General features: G+C 37.5%; 1 protein-coding gene across 1 annotated transcript; it reads right to left on the minus strand.

Moving 5' to 3' along the window:
- Positions 1-1,802: 1,802 nt before the first annotated feature.
- klhl8 (kelch-like family member 8) lies at positions 1,803-19,505 on the minus strand. Its single transcript, XM_087790619.1, has 12 exons — positions 19,443-19,505; positions 15,870-16,089; positions 14,664-14,725; positions 13,171-13,336; positions 11,151-11,471; positions 9,880-10,066; positions 9,643-9,786; positions 8,781-8,892; positions 8,551-8,719; positions 8,320-8,479; positions 6,136-6,337; positions 1,803-4,159 (listed from the first exon to the last, which is right to left on the minus strand). The coding sequence occupies exons 2-12, from the start codon at positions 16,065-16,067 to the stop codon at positions 4,036-4,038; spliced, it is 1,845 nt and encodes a 614-aa protein (XP_087646745.1). The 5' UTR covers positions 16,068-16,089; positions 19,443-19,505; the 3' UTR covers positions 1,803-4,035.
- Positions 19,506-19,635: the final 130 nt, after the last annotated feature.

The raw sequence follows: 19,635 nt of genomic DNA on the forward strand, positions 1-19,635 counted from the left end.
TTCAACACAAAGTCCAGGTGAGAGTTTACAAGAAGCGCATGTTTGGCATCAATAAACTTTACGCTCTTAGTGTTACTTTTTAACCACATTTACACAATAATGACGAGCACTTCATCACAAAGTGAGGCAAAGTTGATATTATCTGGTTTTAATGACCGAAAACTGAACAGGAATCCTGAGAAAACTTTATTTTCATGGAGTCAGGCAACAAGTTTTTGGCTCTTAAATGTTTTTTATTTGGATGCAAACGTATTTCTAGATCCTATTTGTTGAATATATACCAAAAAAAATATATAAAGTTATTTTAAATTATAATTTTTGGGTTTTAAAACATTTTTTTTTTACGGATCCTAATTGTTTTGAAAGTTGTGAACACGTTTTATTCAAATTCGAATGTTTTTGTTTACTTTAGATTCAAAACATTTTTTTTAGGATTAGCAAAACAGTTTTTACGAAGTTTATTTCTCGTTATCAAAACCTTTTTCATTTTAAAACCTTGAGACACTTTGACAACTTAAAATGATACACGTTTCAGACGATTTAGATCATTAACTTTTTTTTTTTTACTGATTCACTTTTTTACGATGGTATCGTCGATAAAGTCTGAATTATCTTCATGAACTCTGTCACAATTATGCTTATTTAACACGACTCCAGCTCAATTCTTTCATTTCCCATGATTCCTCTTTCATCTGCACCAGTGGTTTGAAGATATTTCTTCCTAGAAAACATCCTCTACTAGGAAACCTTTAAAAACTCTGTGGATGTTCAAAATGAACAATCTTTTTAAGACTTTTTTTCAGGTTTTTTTGTAATATTTATTACGTTTTCTTTCTTATAACTTATAAAAACTTTTAACTTTGAATTTTTACATTTGTTTTTAACAAATGTTTAGACTATTTTTTTTCCAGATATGAAACTTAATTATTAATAAATATTTTTATTTATTCCCAATTCAAACCATTTGTAGGGGTTTTAAATAGGGGAAAACTCACACTTTTTTTCTTTGAATCAAAACTTAAATTTAGTTTTAACACATTTTAATTTATAATCATCAGATTATTTTCCGGATTAAAATCTTTTTTTTTCAGATTAAATACATTTTAGGTTTTTCAATTTACAATTTATCAAAACCTTTTGTCAGTTTTTGTAAACGTTAGTTCCGTTTTAATAATAAATCCAATGTTTCAAAACCTCCCTATGTTTTGATTTAAACAAAAAGCCAAAGTTGTACCAGAACTGAGTTTATCGAGCGCTTTATACCAACATTGCTGCTGAAGAACTTTATGGTTCAACAACTACGTGGACGATTATATTCTTGTGTTCGCGGGTCAAGAAACTCTGGAGCTTCAGTTTACAAGTGTTGACATAAATGTGTTACGGAGACTCTCGTCCAAATAACACCAATAACACTGAACTCCATAAAGATGAGGATCAGTACCTCTGAATGTTCAGACGTCTGAGCAGGACCAGAACCAGCTGAAGAGGTTAGAGGGCTTCGCACCAATTCGTAGAACCTGAGATTATGAAGATAACTCAGGGGTTTTGTCTTGAAAATAAAACCTTCATGTGATTCTTTCCTGTTTGTACCTTCAGCTTGTGGCTTCCTGTCGTCAGTGAGAGCCTCAGTGTAGAGCTCGTTCTGACTAGGACCTGCTTGAGGGACCACACTTCCACTCTGGTTCAATAATACAATGAAATCCTCAATGACATAATAAACTCCTGGACCTGCAAGAAAACTCAAAGATTAAGAAAATGCTTAAAAAAGGTAACAAGAAAAGAGCCACGGATGGAGTTGATGGATTTATTCCGACGGCCTGTAAATAGAGCACAGCGATGGAAGCACACGAACAGAAAGGTCGATACAAAATACAGCAATTTTACAAGACACAATCCATTTGTCTAGAAATGTGAGTTCAGAAGTTATTGAAAAAATAATTCCAGCCCGACATGAAAATGTGCTAAACTTCTTTTCTTTTTTTTTGTCACCGACAAGAAAATATTTATATCAAAACATTTATTTATTCACACTCGGTCGCAGACATGAGCATTAAATGCCTTTCAAACCAATTTCTCCGTCGAGGGATGAAAATACAGTTTTGAGCCGTGACTGGCGGGCGTTTTTAGAAATATATAAAAGGAGCCGCAGCCTCTTCTCCGACACGTCGCTTGAATTCAAAAACGGGATTCATGGTCGTTATTGCTCCGATCCGTAAATTCTCTGCTTTATTTTTGGCACTTGCAGCTTCTCAACGACACCTGAACCGACGCTCGAGTGATTGTTCCGACAACAGGTGGCAGATACTCAAAGGTACAATCTCAGAATACATTCACTCTTCCTCTGTTTCGGACAAAAGTTTTTTTTACATCAGAGACGGTTTGATGACATTTAAAAAAAACAAGTGTTTCTTGAGCTCCCGGATGTATCGACATTAACTTATAACGTCGAAGTCGAACAAGTTTTAGTCATTTTTACCAAGAACACTATGACTTTCTCGTAGGCACAAAGTCCCTCATTGTTGTTTTTTTTCAATTAATTAATTTGTTTATGAAGTTACACATGTATTACTAAACCATGTGTACCAACACTTCAGGGAAACTGTGTTAATAGAAGGACATTTTTTGAACCGAACGCTATATTTGCGAGCTTAGCATGACACAAACATTGATAACACCACTTGGTATCTTTTCAAGATTAGACTCAAAAATTCTGTAAATCTTCAACCATGGATTTAATTTAAAATGTTCACACGTCCGATTGAAGATTTAACTTTTTTTAAACAAGATGACCGATGTAGTTACAAACTCTCGCCACTAGTTTGGGTATTTCATAAGATTAACTCAAAATATTGTTGATTTTTTTATTTGAGACAATTTCATTTTAGGATTAAATTGCTCTATAAATTAATTAATCGTATATATTTGATTTGGTAAGTATCGGTTGTAAACTAAAAACCAGTGTTCTTGGTAAAAACACGATCTGATGAGCTCAATACACACAAGATGAAGGTGAAAACTAACTGATCTATTTTTCTTCCTGATCAGTGCTCGACACACTTTCAACTTCCAGCTGCCGTATATATTTATAAACATCATCGAGGGAAACGATTCTAGCAAAATTGTCGAGCAACAAAAAACAAACAAACGTACTCTTGTGCCGCAGTAACTCAGACGATCAGTAAAATGTATCAAGAAACTGCTTTGATTGATTCATATAAAGTAAAAAAAAAAGAATAATCAGCCATTTTTCAGGGATATTTTGTGCTTTAGTCTGGTTCTCTCAAGGTTTCATCTTTGCAGGTGATTGATTTTTGGGGAAATGGGGAGCAGCGCGACTTCTGTAAATGACAAAATAAGCTCAGCTTTATGATGATAAATGTAAGTCATGATCGGAGAGCGATGGTCAAAAAAAGGAAACCCTGAGTCACAGAAATACTTTTGGTCCAAGTAAAGGAGGAAGAAAAGTTTAGCCAGAGAGAAAAAAAAAGATTTTTACAGCTATCTGATGTTTAAAAAAATTCAAACAGTTACAGTAGATTTTCTCTATTCAACTGTGATTTAAGTCGATGGATGGAGTGCGAGAGGAAAGAGAAGAATAGACGTCAAAGTCTAGTTCAACGTTGGAATTGTCGTCGTATAAAAACTTTTGCCAACAATAACGAGTGTGAACTGTGAACACAAGACACTGTAATGAGTCGGAAAAATGTTTCTATTTAACCACAAAAACCCTGTGAAGAAGAAAAAAAAAAGACCCTCAACATGACATATTTACTCATCGACAACCAGCAGAAAAAAAGAAGGTAAAAAGATTTTTTTTCCCTTCGTTAACAAATAAAAATACAGTATCAAACCAGATCTTATTTCATCGTCAGAGAAGGAAACATAGTCTTGAGTCTTTCGCTCTTCTGTGCCTTTTTTTTGTGCTTGGTGTCATTGGTCTGTGCAGTGATCAGAAAGTGTCGCTCGCGCCCGTCACCTGGCGAGAGGAAGAAGATGATGATGATGACGAGGAGGAGGAGGAGGAAGGTGAAGAGGTCACATGCAGTTGACCACATTGCTGGAGCCCTGGTCCACGTCCCTGATCTGGCTGACGTGAGCCGAGCAGACGGCCACGCCGGCTCCGGCGCGGCAGTGAGACACCGACCCCACCAGCTCCCACCTGACGAGAAGAAACCTTCTTAGAACCCAAACAATGTGTTGAAGACAACCTCGCTGTGTGTGTTTATCACAGGGCGACGTGAACAGATTTTCAGAAGGATGTCCAGCCTGTGGGCCATTCAGGCCCTCAACTAATATTTCATGTTTTCCGTGTCAACTTATCGTGACTTTGAGAGTGTCGTGTAACATAATCTGAAGTCAAGATCCGCGACTTACTTTAAACAATGCCGTTCCGGAAAAGTGACACAATTTGTCACAAAGTGTCGCAATAGGCCACAGATCAACGATGTAATAATAATAATAATATCAGCTTTTTGATTACGATGTATTTTATGGGAGAATGGGCCGCGGTTAGCTGTGGGTATTGGCAATAATATTGCGATACGATACGCATCACGATACAGAGGCAACAATACGATATATTGTATTAATTCTATATATGTGTAGTATTGTCCAGTACTTGACTCTGGTGTTGTGATAGTGTAGTAACGAGTATATATGTGTAGTATTGTCCAGTACTTGATTCTGGTGTTGTGATAGTGTAGTAACAAGTATATATGTGTAGTATTGTCCAGTACTTGACTCTGGTGTTGTGATAGTGTAGTAACAAGGATATATGTGTAGTATTGTCCAGTACTTGATTCTGGTGTTGTGATAGTGTAGTAACGAGTATATATGTGTAGTATTGTCCAGTACTTGATTCTGGTGTTGTGATAGTGTAGTAACAAGTATATACGAGTAGTATTGTCCAGTACTTGACTCTGGTGTTGTGATAGTGTAGTAACAAGTATATATGTGTAGTATTGTCCAGTACTTGACTCTGGTGTTGTGATAGTGTAGTAACAAGTATATATGTGTAGTATTGTCCAGTACTTGACTCTGGTGTTGTAGTATTTACAGACCACATGACTCTTGACGAAGTCGTAACTGCTTTCATTTGTTTTGAAACCAAAATATGTTCAAATGTCCGCTTTAAAAGCTGCTGGATTAAATGCATCCTCTCGTCCTCAGTCATAGCCTTGATCCCATTCTTCCTTTAGCTGCTGACGACGTAATGACTGCTGCCATTTAGTGGCGTGAAGAATAATTGCAACACAAAAATTAAAGAAAATTAAAAAATATATGTATTTGTTATTAATGGTAAATAATGTAAAAAACATAATTATTTTATCTAACACGAAGTTCATTGACATATATGAAGTTCTGTCAGAGTTTTCGTGACTCGTATGAACACAAGAATGTAATAATTTATACAATATCAAGTTATTATATTGGGTTTCTGGTACATATTTAAAAAAAAATGTATGGAGTGAAAGAAGGTTTTAATGATAAATACCAAGGTTTCAAAACCCAAATATATGAACTATGATAAAATTAAAATATGATTTGAAAGGCAAACATTTTTTTTTAATCATGCAGGTGAATATAATTAAGAGTAAAAACGATATTTCCCCATATTTAAATGTATAGACTCCAAATTGGTTGAATGACTGAAACCGCTCCACAGGCCTTAAGTTAATAAGTAAGTAAGTAAGTAAGTAATATTTATTTGTATAGCGCTTTTCGAGACCAGGGTCACAAAGCGCTTAAACAATCAAAACAATATTCAAAAAAGTACATACTTTAAAGATCAAGATAATACTGAGAACAACACAGGAGTTCGAGAAATTCAAGGAAAAGCCTGAACAAATAGAAACGTCTTAAGATGTTTCTTAATTGAGTCAGTAGATCCATCAAGCGCAAAGAGAGAGAAGATCATTCCAAAGCTTAGGAGCAACAGCCTGAAAAGATTTCTCTCCTCTGGTCCTGAGCCGTGTGCGTGGAACCATAAGTAGATTCTGATCCACAGACCTAAGGCTGGATCAGATCAGTGATGTAATAAGTCCTGGTTGATCTTTCCTCTCTATATTCACTGCACCAGGCGTGAGAGCAGCATTCGTCAGGAGATTCTACTTTCATTTCCTCCTCTCCACTCACCTGTTCATCCGAGGCTCGAACGCCTCCACCGTGTTCAGGTAGATGTTGCCGTTGTGTCCGCCGACCGCAAACACTCGTCCCATCACCGTGGCGACGCCGACTCCGCCGCGAGGCGTGGTGAGCTCGGACACGTACTGCCAGCGGTGCATCCGCGGGTCGAAGCGCTCCACCGAGCTCAGCGGGGAGTTGTCGTCAAACCCGCCTGCGAGAGGCGAGATTAGGATGAACATTAGGTAGAACTTTATTGATCCCTCAGGAAGTCTCCTTCGGGAAATAGTTTTTTTTTTTGTTTTGTCGTGTAAATCGAAACTAAATTCGACATCTAAGAAGCAACGAATTCCATATAACTATGGTTTTAATAGTTATTGTCTGAAATACGTTTCGTTTCGAAATAAGAAACATGAGCCTGTGACTCTCGTTTCAGTCAAGTTTTACTCAAAAAAACAAACCTGTAAACTTGAGAAAATGATTGAAACACAAACTAAATACAATTTCCTTTTTTTCATGTTTTCATCTGATGGTTGATGATTGGTTTCCAATAGTAACATTACAATAAAATTTGTGATTTGTCACATTTTGAAGATTCAAATTTCAACTTAACCGATGGTCCCCAAAAACAGGTTCTGGTCTGTGAGGCATTTGTTACCGGGTCGCACCACAGGAAGAAAATAAAAATACTATACTGTATATACAGTACACGCCATAGGTTGGACACAAACTTGCAATTTTCTGGTCCGGCTGATCTTTGTGTACTAAAGTAATGATGGTCACTAGTGTCTCTTGTTTTATCTGGTTCTTGTCATAATATCAATTCTAACATTTGTCCGATAAGACCCTGTTTCAACCCGACTTCAGCTCATAACAACTAAGGTAAGGTAGAACTTTATTGACTGAACTGATGGACCAACTCCATTAAAAAGTCAAGAAAAATTCCGAAAAGTAACCCAGAAAAGACACATCTGGGAAGTGAAATGTCAGGCGACGACGACTGAATGAATTCATCGAGAAAAAGATCAAAGTCTGTAAAGAATTGATTAGAAAAAAAGGTGACTACCTTGAAGAGACTAAGACGTTTTTATTTGTTCAGGCTTTTCCTTGATTTTCTGGAACTCCTGTTGTGTTATCAATTTTATCTTGATCTTTAAAATATATACTTTATTGAATATTGTTTTGATTGTTTAAGCGCTTTGTGACCCTGGTCTGGAAAAGCGCTATACAAATAAAAATGACTTACTTACTTACATTATAAGATAAGTTTAAGTTATTTCAAATGTGTTTGTCAGGTACATAATTCCACATGTATTCTTACATAGTTCTGGAAAATAAAGAAAAAACATTGAATGACAGGATGAGTCCAAACCTTTGGTCTCTACTGTACATGATAAATATGATTATTATTGTCTGAAATGTGTTTTGTTTTGAATAAAGATCATTTTTCTCTGAAGTAACGTTATTATATATATATATATATATATATATTATAGGGCTAAACTGGACAGCCTTATTAAGAAGGCCGGTTACGTCCTAGGGCGCCCCCTGGATCCTGTGGAGGAAGTGACTGGGAGGAGGATACGGAGCAAGCTGGGCTCCATGAGGAGGAACTTGTCTCACCCTCTCCAGCACACACCGAGGGCAATGAGGAGCTCCATCAGTGATAGGATGCTCCATCCCAGGTGTGTGAGGGAGAGGTACCGCAGGTCCTTCCTCCCTGCTGCCATCAGACTCCACAATAAGAACACACCAAGATAATTATTTAACTGCACCTTTCTTGTTATTTTTGTAAATATGATTGTGTATATAATATAGTGCAGATTTATTTTCTATTCTATTTAGATTTTTTCTTTTCTTTTTAATATTTTATTTCTGGGTGTTTTATTTTTTTGTTGGTATATTGCTCTTGCTGTTGTTAAAACGAATTTCCCCTCGCGGGACAATAAAGGATTCTGATTCTGATTATTATGTTGACTGTTTTCATCTGAAGGTCGGACAATAATGCCGACTTTAAACCTGTGGTGCGAAAGATGTTCAAAACTCTGTTTTAATGGCCTAAGGATGACTGGAGAAATGGTGCCGCTATATAAAAAAAAAACAGCCGACATGCTGTGAATCAGTTACTCGTCTCTGTGAAGCGACTCTTCAGTGAGAAGACATGAAGCTCAAAGTATGGATTTCCAAACCTCTTACCGACGACATAGAGGCACCCGTTCAGTTTGCTGACCCCGTTCCCGGCGCGCCGCTGACCCATCTCGCTCACCTCCGTCCACTTGTTGAGGTGCGGGTTGTAGCGCTCCACGCTGGACAGAGAGGCAACGCCGTCGTTGCCTCCGACCGCGTACACGTAACTCTGGACGGGCGTCGGAAGAAGCGTGTGAGCGGAAGAGAGACAGGATGTAGATGCAGAAGATTCGATCTCACCCCCAGTGCCACCGAGCCGACCCCCCCGCGGGGCGTGTTCATGGGCGCCACGCTCTTCCAGCCGTCGCTCTCGATGTTGTATCGCTCCACGTCGTTGAAGCAGGAGTTGTCGTCCAGACCCCCGATGGCGTAGATGGGACCCCCCAGGGCGGCCAGAGCGATCCCCCTCCTGAAGAAAAAACGAAGAGTCAGTCACACGTGTACTTTTAGGCTCGCGTTGACCTCACGACCTCTTGGTGTTCATGGAGGCTTTCATCATCCACTTGTTGGTGAGAGGATCGAACACCTCCATGTTGCCGAGGTGCTCGTTCCCGTCGTGTCCGCCGACCGCGTAAACCTTCCCTGGAAAGATCACTCGTGTTACATTTATACGTCGCATTTGGTTGTTTAAGTACAATGTGTGAAGAAAAACTTTGTACTTACAATAATGTTAATAGATTTAATTAAAGTCCTTGAATAATCATCTTTTTTTTACGTTAAACTTCTTGAACTGAACTTTATAAATATGGATAGAATTTTATTGATCCGTTGAGAAAATTATTTCGGGAAATTAGGAATCAAGTCAACACTGTGGAAGTATATCAGCAGAATACTTTATGTTCAATTTAATATTATAAATCATGATTTATTTTAATTTTTTACTGAATCTTTATTTATTTAAAAATGCTTAAAAAATTCAAATTCAATCATTTCTTTTTTAAAAGGTAAATTTGTAAAAATAATTTTCATTTTAAAATGAATACATTATTTTACACAGAATGTGTATTGTTGTGTAAGTGTAAGTGTTTTCTAATAGTAACTTATAACTAAATAATATATAAATAACTATATATATATATACACAATATGTACACCATTAACTAACTAAAGAAACTATATAAATAACTAAAGAAAATATACAAATTTAATATATAAATGTAATATTCAAATAAAAATCATAGTCTAATATAAAAATGTTATAAAAACTACTATTATTATTATTATTATTAATTATTATTACAATTACATTTTAAATGTAAAATGTTACATTTAAATAACATGTCTGAAATGTTTCCTTCATTGTTCATGTGTTCACGATGATGAAACGCTTACCTCCGACAGATATGACGCCAACATGGCGTCGTCTGCTGTTCATCTTCGGGCCAAGGAACCAGCTGTTCTTGGAAATGGAGAAGCATTCAATGCTGCGAAACGGATCCCCAGAACCACCTCGGCCACCCACGCAGAACAAAACGCCTGCTCCGGAAATAATTGAACAAGGGGAGAGAGGGATGTTACGTGATGACGGAGAAAGATTTTTTTATTACGAGCAGTACGACTTCTAACAACCTGCTGTGTGTTTCCTCGGTACCGTTCGGTCCGAGTACTCGAAATCCGGCACCAGCTTGTTGCTGTTGTGCAGGTGGTAGTTTCTGGCTTCGTCCATAAGATCGCGACAACTCAAGCTGCCTTTGATCATTTCCTCCTTGGCCACGGTTCCGGTCAAGAACTCGACCGGCAGCAGTGGGAGGCGTACCTGAAGTAATGAGATAAAACCAGAGAGAAACTTGATTGTAAAAGTGGATAAGAAACACTCATTTAACAACCTTTCGTGTGAGTGTGTGTCCTTCGTTTGTTTCCTTTATGGGGTTTCTATGCCTGTACGTGAACCTTTAATCGGACTTTAAACTGGCTGTTGGATACATTTAATAGTCATTATCAAACGTGTAGTGCACGTTTTAACATCACACACACACACACACACACACACACACACACACACACACACACACACACACACACACACACACACACACACACACACACACACACACACACACACACACACACACACACACACACACACACACACACACACACACACACACACACACACACACACACACACACACACACACAATTTTTTAATTGAAAGGCGTTTTTGAATTTAAAGAAATAAAATATTTTCAAAATGTTTGCACTATAACGTCAACATTTTTAATCTTCTATATATTAAAAGGAAATATTTAATGCTTAAAAAAGCGTTTCAATTAAAATGTAATGGTTTAGTTTCAAATATCAATGTTGATTTTGAATTTTATTTTAATTGAAATGAAGTATTTAATTACTTTAATGAGTAATTTAAATTAGTTATTTTGAATTTTGAAAAGTTGCTTTTTAATGAACAATTTAATGAAAAACTTTACACATAGAGTGAAGTATTTTAATTCAAATAATTCAAAAATACATGATCGACATTATTTAATTTTTTTTTGTGGAATTTGTCAAATGTTGGTTTAAATGTGTCCATGATTGGCAGAAAGTTCGATCGAGTAGCTCGGTAGTCTATTGGTAATGTCTGGTGACTCCATTATACCAATAGTTTTATATTGAATTAAAAAAAACAACTTAGTTTTAATTAGAATGTCGAACTCAAATCTACCTCTTAACGTACAAATTATTAAATAAATTATTCAAAAATAATACTTCTTAACCAATATAATGCTACAACAAGGTTTAACATTTGAAATATTAGATTCAAGCGTTCAATACTCAGATGCTACTGAAATACTTCCATAACAAAACCCACACTGACGTCCAACAGTACTGTGAGCTCAGACCTGAGACATGATCTGGTCCAGCCAGGCTTCATGGTGCTGTGGGTTGGCCTTCAGCCACTTCATGGCGGCGTTGTACACCTGCGTCTCCGAGTGGATGTTGAGGTCGTTGGAGCTCATGAGTGTGCGCAGGTGCTGCGGCGACACGCAGGTGAAGTCCTCGCACTCCACCACCTCGCTGAAGTGCTCGCAGGCGTAGCGGTCGGCCATGTCCATCAGATCCACGCGGTTGTGGCTCTCGGCGAAGGTGCGCACGGCGAGGCAGTTGGTCGGGTGGAAGTGAGCCTTCATGTACTCGCAGCAGGCTCTCGCCACCAGTTCCACCTGAACAGAAAAAACATATGTTAACCACATATACTGTATTTTCCGGACTATAAGTCGCAGGTTTTTTTCATAGTTTGTCCGGTGGTGCGACTTATACTCTGGAGCGACTTATGTGTGAAATTATTAAACACATTATTACCGGTATATCATTTCAAATGTTATTTTCACACTAAACCGCCAGAGGGCGCTCTAGGCCTGTGTTGATAATTTCGACGTAGAAGAGGAAGCATCTTCTACCTTCGGAGTTAGTTAGTTGTTTAAAAGTGACACGAGGATGAAGATTTCATGTGATTTGAGTTATTTGGAGTTGAACGGATGGTTTGGTAAACTTGTTAGTTATTTATGCTATAGTTCTCTGAATAACTCTTCATATGTTATGTTAACATACCAGGTTCTCAGTTGTGTCATGTAACGTAACGTACAATTATTCAGCCTGTTGTTGCCTCTATTCTATTTTTATTTTAAATTGTCTTTCAAGATGACATGTCTGTTCTTGGTGTTGGATTTTATTAAATAAATTTCCCCCAAAAATGCGACTTATACTCCAGCGCGACTTATATCCGTTTTTCCTTCTTTATTATGCATTTTATGGCTGGAGCGACTTGTACTCCAGAGCGACTTATAGTCCGGAAAATACGGTAATACTATTCTCTCACTGATTGTACATTTATCGGTGCTTGTGCGGCAAAGGAATGTGGGAGTTCACGTGTCTTTGTGCCAGATATTAACCTCTGAAGAAGTCAATGCTAACCCCGACCTCTAAACCTTTGATGTGAACCATTAATGGCTTGTGAAACTGTGACCTCACAAAAAAAAAAAATGAACAGCTCTGTGCTTCATAAACAATAAGTACAGACATGTAAACTCTGTTCTTCTTCTCATTTGCAAGTAAACTGTCCGACTTTAAACCTGATCTGATTCCTATTCTTTTGTTGAAGTAAAAGCGTTAATCAGATTCCTAACCTGACTGGCAAGAATATGCTGATACGCATCACTATACAGAGTCACACGATATGCTGTAATACTGTAGGAACAAGGATATATTTGTAGTATTTACAGACCACATGACTCTTGAAGAAGTCGTAACTACTTTCATTTGTTTTAAAACCAAAATAGGTTCAAACATCATCTTTAAGTTGAGTCGACTGTATCCTCTCATCCTCAGTCATGGCTGGGATCTCTTGGGATTTCATTTTTCCTTTAGCTACATAGAACTGCAAGTACTCCAGTAATAAATAATTAAATAAATTAAATAATCTAATATTGCTTTATTGAGATATAAACCATACAATAAATATGATTCATAATGATAACAATTGAAATTGATACAGAGCTGTTGAATGTTAATACAGCATAGAGATAATTATTTATTTAATTATTGCAATATTTTGTTGCAATATTTAGTTTATCAGTATTTTCCTGCACCCCTAATATTTACCAGAATGTCACAAGAAGTATAACTCTAATGATGTTGTCTTTGCATTTTTGAGGGCTTGATTTATTTTGATTCCTTAATATTTGTTATCCTTAACCACACAAATGTCTTTCTTTTGACATCACTTTTACTGTAACTCAAAGTCTCAGCGTCTAAGATAAGCTAAGGAACAGAGATTGTTGACGTCTACAATTATACAGACATCTTAATTAAACAATCTATTTTGAGAAAACACATAAAACAACAAAAGACGTAGAAACTCACCTGGAGGATGCAGGCGGCGTAAAGCAGGGGCTGGACGTTGTCTACGGTCAGAGTGAGTCGGGACGAGTACGCGAAGTGAACCAGGTCCTGGATGGCGTCGCCGTCAAAGTCCTTGATCTCGATGAGCTCCTGCTTCGCCTCCGACATATCCGACATGAACATGGCCCTGAGGGACCAAAGCACGGTTAGAGTCCAACTACAAATGCGGTATTTTTGTTTGCTGATGATACAGTGATCGACCCTGAGAGAAAAGATTGAAGGAGGTGAAGAAGAGAGTGAAGACGGGGTGGAACATTAGAGATGATTGTTGGGGAACTCTGGGAGAAGAGTAGACGTACAAGAGAAAGGTTATAGTAAATAAAAGACATTCTAATAATTAACTTTAGGTAGATGATTTGAATGTTTGGACCACATTTGTAAAACCGTGGAGACAATAAAATACTTCACAAAAAAAAGTCTCAAACTCAACTGGTCTTGTTGAGACAGGGCTGCAGGATGGGGGGGTCTTTTAGCAGTTTTTTTCTAAATGTCTTTTACAAATTTGAAGGTTAAAGGTTAACCAATGATGATCCTTAGTCAACTAATGATAAACTCCAACTCTCCTGACATGTTTAAAATGTTGTTAGTCTTCCTCTCCAAGACGCAGTAAGTTCCTCATCATGACCATGTTTTACACTTATTACTTTATAAAGTTGCTCTGAAATCTGGGCGAACGAGAGGTTACGAGAGTCCGTTATGCCGTAATAATGGCTTCACTCCTCCTCCGCCCTGCATTGTTTATACAACGAGTAACTTGGAGGTCGAGACTTCCGGGATTGATGACGCGCTGTGACAATCCTCCATGTTTGACCAATCACAGCAGAGTGGGTGTGGTTATGATCAACAAGATTTCATCTCCATAAAGTGTTTTCAGTGGGCGGGGCTTAAGATCATTTTCTAATGTCACACACTGATGATTCAATGGAGTCACACATCCCAACAACACTCACTTAAAATAACACATTTGACCTTTAACATTTATTACTTTACGGATTTCTCCATGAAATTGGCCCATTTTTATTAATTGTATGCGTTTTTAATTTTAGAAATATGTTCATCTTAACTACATAATCAAGTTATATAGATTGTAACATTTGATGTGATCGGACGTTGAACAAAAACTAAGTCGATGGCACTTCCTGCACTTGTTAAAACGTTGATAATAAAATGGCTGCAAAATACATCCTGTCAGGGAGGCTTATGGCCCTTTGGACACAGACTAATAAAGTCAATCTAATCTAGGTTTCACAACCCAGTTCCTCCATGACGTCTGAGATCTTCTGGACAGAAACCATCAGTTTTAATATGATCAGTTTCTGTTACCACATTAAGACTAAACATCCCTGACATAGAACCTTAAATTACTTGTAAAATCTACTTGACAAGAAACTACCTTAAATAAGGACTTACTGACAGATGGCACCACATTTAAAACAAGGACAGTACAAGCTCACCTGAAATAAGGTATGACACAGGCCAGGACAAGCTTGTGACATGGTATCAGTCTGCTGCCCACCTGAAACACACCCCGTAGAAAAGTTACATTTACTGGGTGTTGTATTTGACAAAGACTCTTGTTCAACACTGTAAAAATCAGACCAAAAAACTGTTTCCTTCAACTGAGAAAAATCTCTAAACTTAGGAAAACAATGTCACAACCATGATCTGGATCTTATAATCCATGCATTTGTGTCTTCTTGTTTAGACTATTGTAACAGTTTTTTAGTGTGTCTAAACAAGAAGGATGTGTCTCGACTGCAGTTCATACAAAACTCTGCAGCGAGAATTCTGAGCTGCTCTAGTAGAAGAACTCACATTTCTCCTTCAAACTCTTCACTGGCTGCCAGTTTCTTTCAGGATCAACTTTAAAATTCTGGTTCTTACTTTCAGATCTATTCATGGTCAGACCTTCCATCAGTGATCTGATCCAGACTTACACCCCAGCTCGGGCTCTGAGGTCTTCGGATCAGAATCTAATGATGGTTCCTGAACTTCAGGACCAGAGGAGAGAAATCCTTCCAGACTGTTGCTCCTAAGCTTTGGAACCATCTCTGTGTTTGATGATCTACTGACTCCTTCAAGAAACATCTGTGTTTGATGATCTACTGACTCCTTCAAGAAACATCTGTGTTTGATGATCTACTGACTCCTTCAAGAAACACCTGAAGATCAATTTATTTGTACTTTATCTTAATTATATATGGGCTACTATATTTGTCACTATGTTGTCTTGGACTTTAATTTTTAATTTGTTTGTATTTTAGGTGTGTATTATTTTGTCGTGTAAGTGCTTTGTGACCCTGGTCTGAGAAAGGCACTTTACAAATATAAATTACTTACTTAATATTTATGTGTCAGCACAAATGTCAGGTATTAAATTACACAACTCAAACAATCAGACAATTGTTTTTAAATAGTCTGAACTTTAATGGCGTTAAATCAGTTTCAAAGAAAGAGTTAAATACGTAGGAGGACTTACAACCAAACGTGTTTTTACAAGCACTAATGATGGCAACGGTTCTTCTCATTCAACTCAGAAGATGTGACTGTAGGCTCTGTATTGTATCGTTTATGCTTCAGTTCTTCACTCAAGTGGCAACAGTTTCATCTTAGATCTTCATAGGAAATTGAGGTTTTTAATTGTTCTCGTCAGGACTGACCTTCAGCGTCACGTCACACAGCTCCCCGACATCGTAGAAGTGTCTGAGCGAGTTGTGGAATTCCCTCCAGGCCTCCTTCGCCTCGAAGATGAAGGATCCTTCGGGCTCACAGTCCGCCTTCAAAGTCCTGCTTCCCAGTCGCTTCTCCTTGGACTTGGGCGGCTTGGCATGATCTGGCACCACATCTCCAGGTGCCATAGTGGACTACATCAAACTACACCTTCACGGACGAGACAAAACATTTCTGAATTATTGAACAGGAAATGTAACAGGAAACTTAACGGAGAAAGTAAACTAAAGGGGAAGTTGTGGTTGACGGTGCTCGAGCTGAGCAAGTTTGGTCACATTTCCTCCCCCACTCTCTTCCGATTAAATATTCCCGTCGCGGTTCACGCCGAACTAGATCTAAAACCGCCACCAGCGGATCTTTTCATCCGTGAATACGGTCGTGAATACGGTCGTGAATCGGCCCCTTATCACCACTCAGCTCTTGGAAGAACTTCACAGCCGTCGAAGTCCTTCAGGTTCCATTTTAGAAACAGGATTTCACGATCGGCAGAACCAGTCGTGATGAAAACCTCGTTTCATTATTCATCGCGAGCGAATGAAAACAATCAATTATTCAAATCTCTGCTGCGATGGACGACGGCGATCAAAGTTTAATGAATATAGTTAGATTTACAAAAACCAGGAGGTAAAAACATTTTTGGTTTTAATATACAAAGTCAAAGTCCGATGTATGCGGGTCCAGACCCGTCTACGGCTGAAAAAGTGCGGCGATTTACAAGTGACCACAAAGACCCGGACCGTTGAGCAAGATATGAAAAGAATTTGACCCACAACGCTTCAACAATCGGTTTCCTAAAGCTTGTTGTTAAAAGCAAATGTGATGCAACACAATTGTATTGGATTGTTGTTGATGTATTTATTATTATTTAATTTTGTTTATCTAATTATTTCTTGTTTTATTATTATAATGCATCATTGTTTCTGTTGGATTTTTCTTTTAATGTGTACTGTATGTCTAAATATAATGTGTATGTATCTATATATATACTGTATATATTCTGTGCACTGCTTTGTAACTAGATTTTCCCCAATGTAAAAACAGTGATTATGTATTAATATCAATAATCAAAGATTTTTTGGAGCGTTCTGCAGGCATTAATATCCAAATAAATGAATATTCTGCAATTTTCAAGAAAAGTTTGAGCATTAAATATATCGTCATTGAGAGCACGATGATATATTTACACGAGTTTCAAGTAAACGTGACTGAAACGAGTCTTGATGTTGTAAAGAGTCACATGCTAATGTTACGTCAGAGAATCTTTTCTCAAAACAAAAACACCCTCTTTGACAGTAATAATCAACACAAGTAAAACTGTAAATATGTTTTTCTCTCTGTGCTGCCTAGTGACAAAGAATTCTGGTTTAGTTACCATTTTATTTCCGATAAACAGAGACACAACTTTAATTAAGCTTCTTTTTGGATAAGTGTGGGTTTTGAGACAAATTTCAAAATGTGATAAACGGTTAGATTTTCTCTTGGAACGACGAGAGACCAACTTTTGCACCGAGGACGAGTTTAATGTAATCTTTAGATTAAAATACAAGATGTATATCGTTTGTGTTTTGATCATTCTTTCAAGATAACAGGGTTATTTTTGGAGTAAACTTGACTGAAACAAGCTTTCAAGAGTCACATGATAATGACTCTTGTAGAAGAACTCACATTTCTCTGATCCTTAAATCTCTTTCTTTCAGGATCAACTTTAAAATTCTGGTTCTTACTTTCAGATCTATTCATGGTCAGACCTTCCATCAGTGATCTGATCCAGACTTACACCCCAGCTCGGGCTCTGAGGTCTGTGGATCAGAATCTACTGATGGTTCCTGAACTTCCGGACCAGAGGAGAGAAATCCTTCCAGACTGTTGCTCCTAAGCTTTGGAACCATCTCTGTGTTTGATGATCTACTGACTCCTTCAAGAAACATCTGTGTTTGATGATCTACTGACTCCTTCAAGAACCATCTCTGTGTTTGATGATCTACTGACTCCTTCAAGAAACATCTCTGTGTTTGATGATCTACTGACTCCTTCAAGAAACATCTGTGTTTGATGATCTACTGACTCATCAAGAAACATCTGTGTTTGATGATCTACTGACTCATCAAGAAACATCTGTGTTTGATGATCTACTGACTCATCAAGAAACATCTGTGTTTGATGATCTACTGACTCCTTCAAGAAACATCTGTGTTTGATGATCTACTGACTCCTTCAAGAAACATCTGTGTTTGATGATCTACTGACTCCTTCAAGAACCATCTCTGTGTTTGATGATCTACTGACTCCTTCAAGAAACATCTCTGTGTTTGATGATCTACTGACTCCTTCAAGAAACATCTGTGTTTGATGATCTACTGACTCATCAAGAAACATCTGTGTTTGATGATCTACTGACTCATCAAGAAACATCTGTGTTTGATGATCTACTGACTCCTTCAAGAAACATCTGTGTTTGATGATCTACTGACTCCTTCAAGAAACATCTGTGTTTGATGATCTACTGACTCCTTCAAGAAACATCTGTGTTTGATGATCTACTGACTCCTTCAAGAACCATCTCTGTGTTTGATGATCTACTGACTCCTTCAAGAAACATCTGTGTTTGATGATCTACTGACTCCTTCAAGAAACATCTGTGTTTGATGATCTACTGACTCCTTCAAGAAACATCTGTGTTTGATGATCTACTGACTCCTTCAAGAAACATCTCTGTGTTTGATGATCTACTGACTCCTTCAAGAAACATCTGAAGACACTTATTCGTTTAGGCTTTTCCTTGATTCTCTGAGACTCCTGTGTTTGTCTCAGTATTATCTTGATCTTTTAAGTATATATTTTATTGACTATTGTTGATTGTTTAAGCGCTTTGTGACCCTGGTCTAGAAAAGCGCTCTATAAATATTACTTACTTATGATTCTAGTGATACAAGACACAGGTCAATAGAGTTCAATATCTTAGTTGTGACCTTTTTGTTGAATCCGACTTTCAAAACGTCATTTAAAAAAATGTTGTCATCATTGGAAATCTTGCAAAAACAACGACATTAGAATATAATTGTAACTAACGTTAAATTAGAAAACGTGGCTCTGAAAAACATGCATGAAAAAAACAACATCCATAGTTTATATTGAACAAACACAGCACGAGTTTAAATGTACAGTCGTGAAAACATAAAGCAACATCACAGTGCATTTTAAATTGACTTTGAAACGTGGAAAAAAAGGCTGTTTGACTCCTGCAGACATCTTGAAAAGCGACAAATGCAAACATGATAAATGTAACGTCGACATTATTTGAAGAAACAAATGCAAAGAGACGAAGATTTGAGGTTAGCTTCTCATGCTAAAGGCAGCTAGCTCTGACACGAGAGCTAATCTTAGCCACAGATAGCGAAGAAATACTCGCTCCATTTTAAAATAAACGCCTTCAATGCTCAACGGAACAACTCGTCGCACCGGTGAGGTGAAGCTGAAAACGTTTGCGACACAAAAAATCCTACCTCATGACGTGGAGGAATTTAAGAACCGGCTTCATTGAAAGTAACTGTTTGGAATCGGCACATTTGTTGTGGTTCGAAATGCATGCTGGGATATGTAGTTTTCAAACGAAATCAACGCGTTTATTTATTTAAAACAAAAAACACGTTTTGGAACTCAAACGTCTTTCGAAAGGTTACTTGTATAAATCATAGT

Source organism: Callionymus lyra, chromosome 5 (genome assembly GCF_982586985.1).
Source record: "Callionymus lyra chromosome 5, fCalLyr1.hap1.1, whole genome shotgun sequence".
In the NCBI taxonomy this organism is placed as follows: Eukaryota; Metazoa; Chordata; class Actinopteri; order Syngnathiformes; family Callionymidae; genus Callionymus; species Callionymus lyra.

Coding starts and splice junctions, on each gene's coding strand:
- klhl8 (XM_087790619.1), bottom strand. CDS start 16,067: ATGGCACCTGGAGATGTGGTGCCAGATCATGCCAAGCCGCCCAAGTCC. Junction 8,893..9,642: donor TGGCGTCATATCTGTCGGAG/GTAAGCGTTTCA, acceptor TGATCTTTCCAG/GGAAGGTTTACGCGGTCGGC. Junction 6,338..8,319: donor CGGGTGCCTCTATGTCGTCG/GTAAGAGGTTTG, acceptor CGCCTCTCGCAG/GCGGGTTTGACGACAACTCC.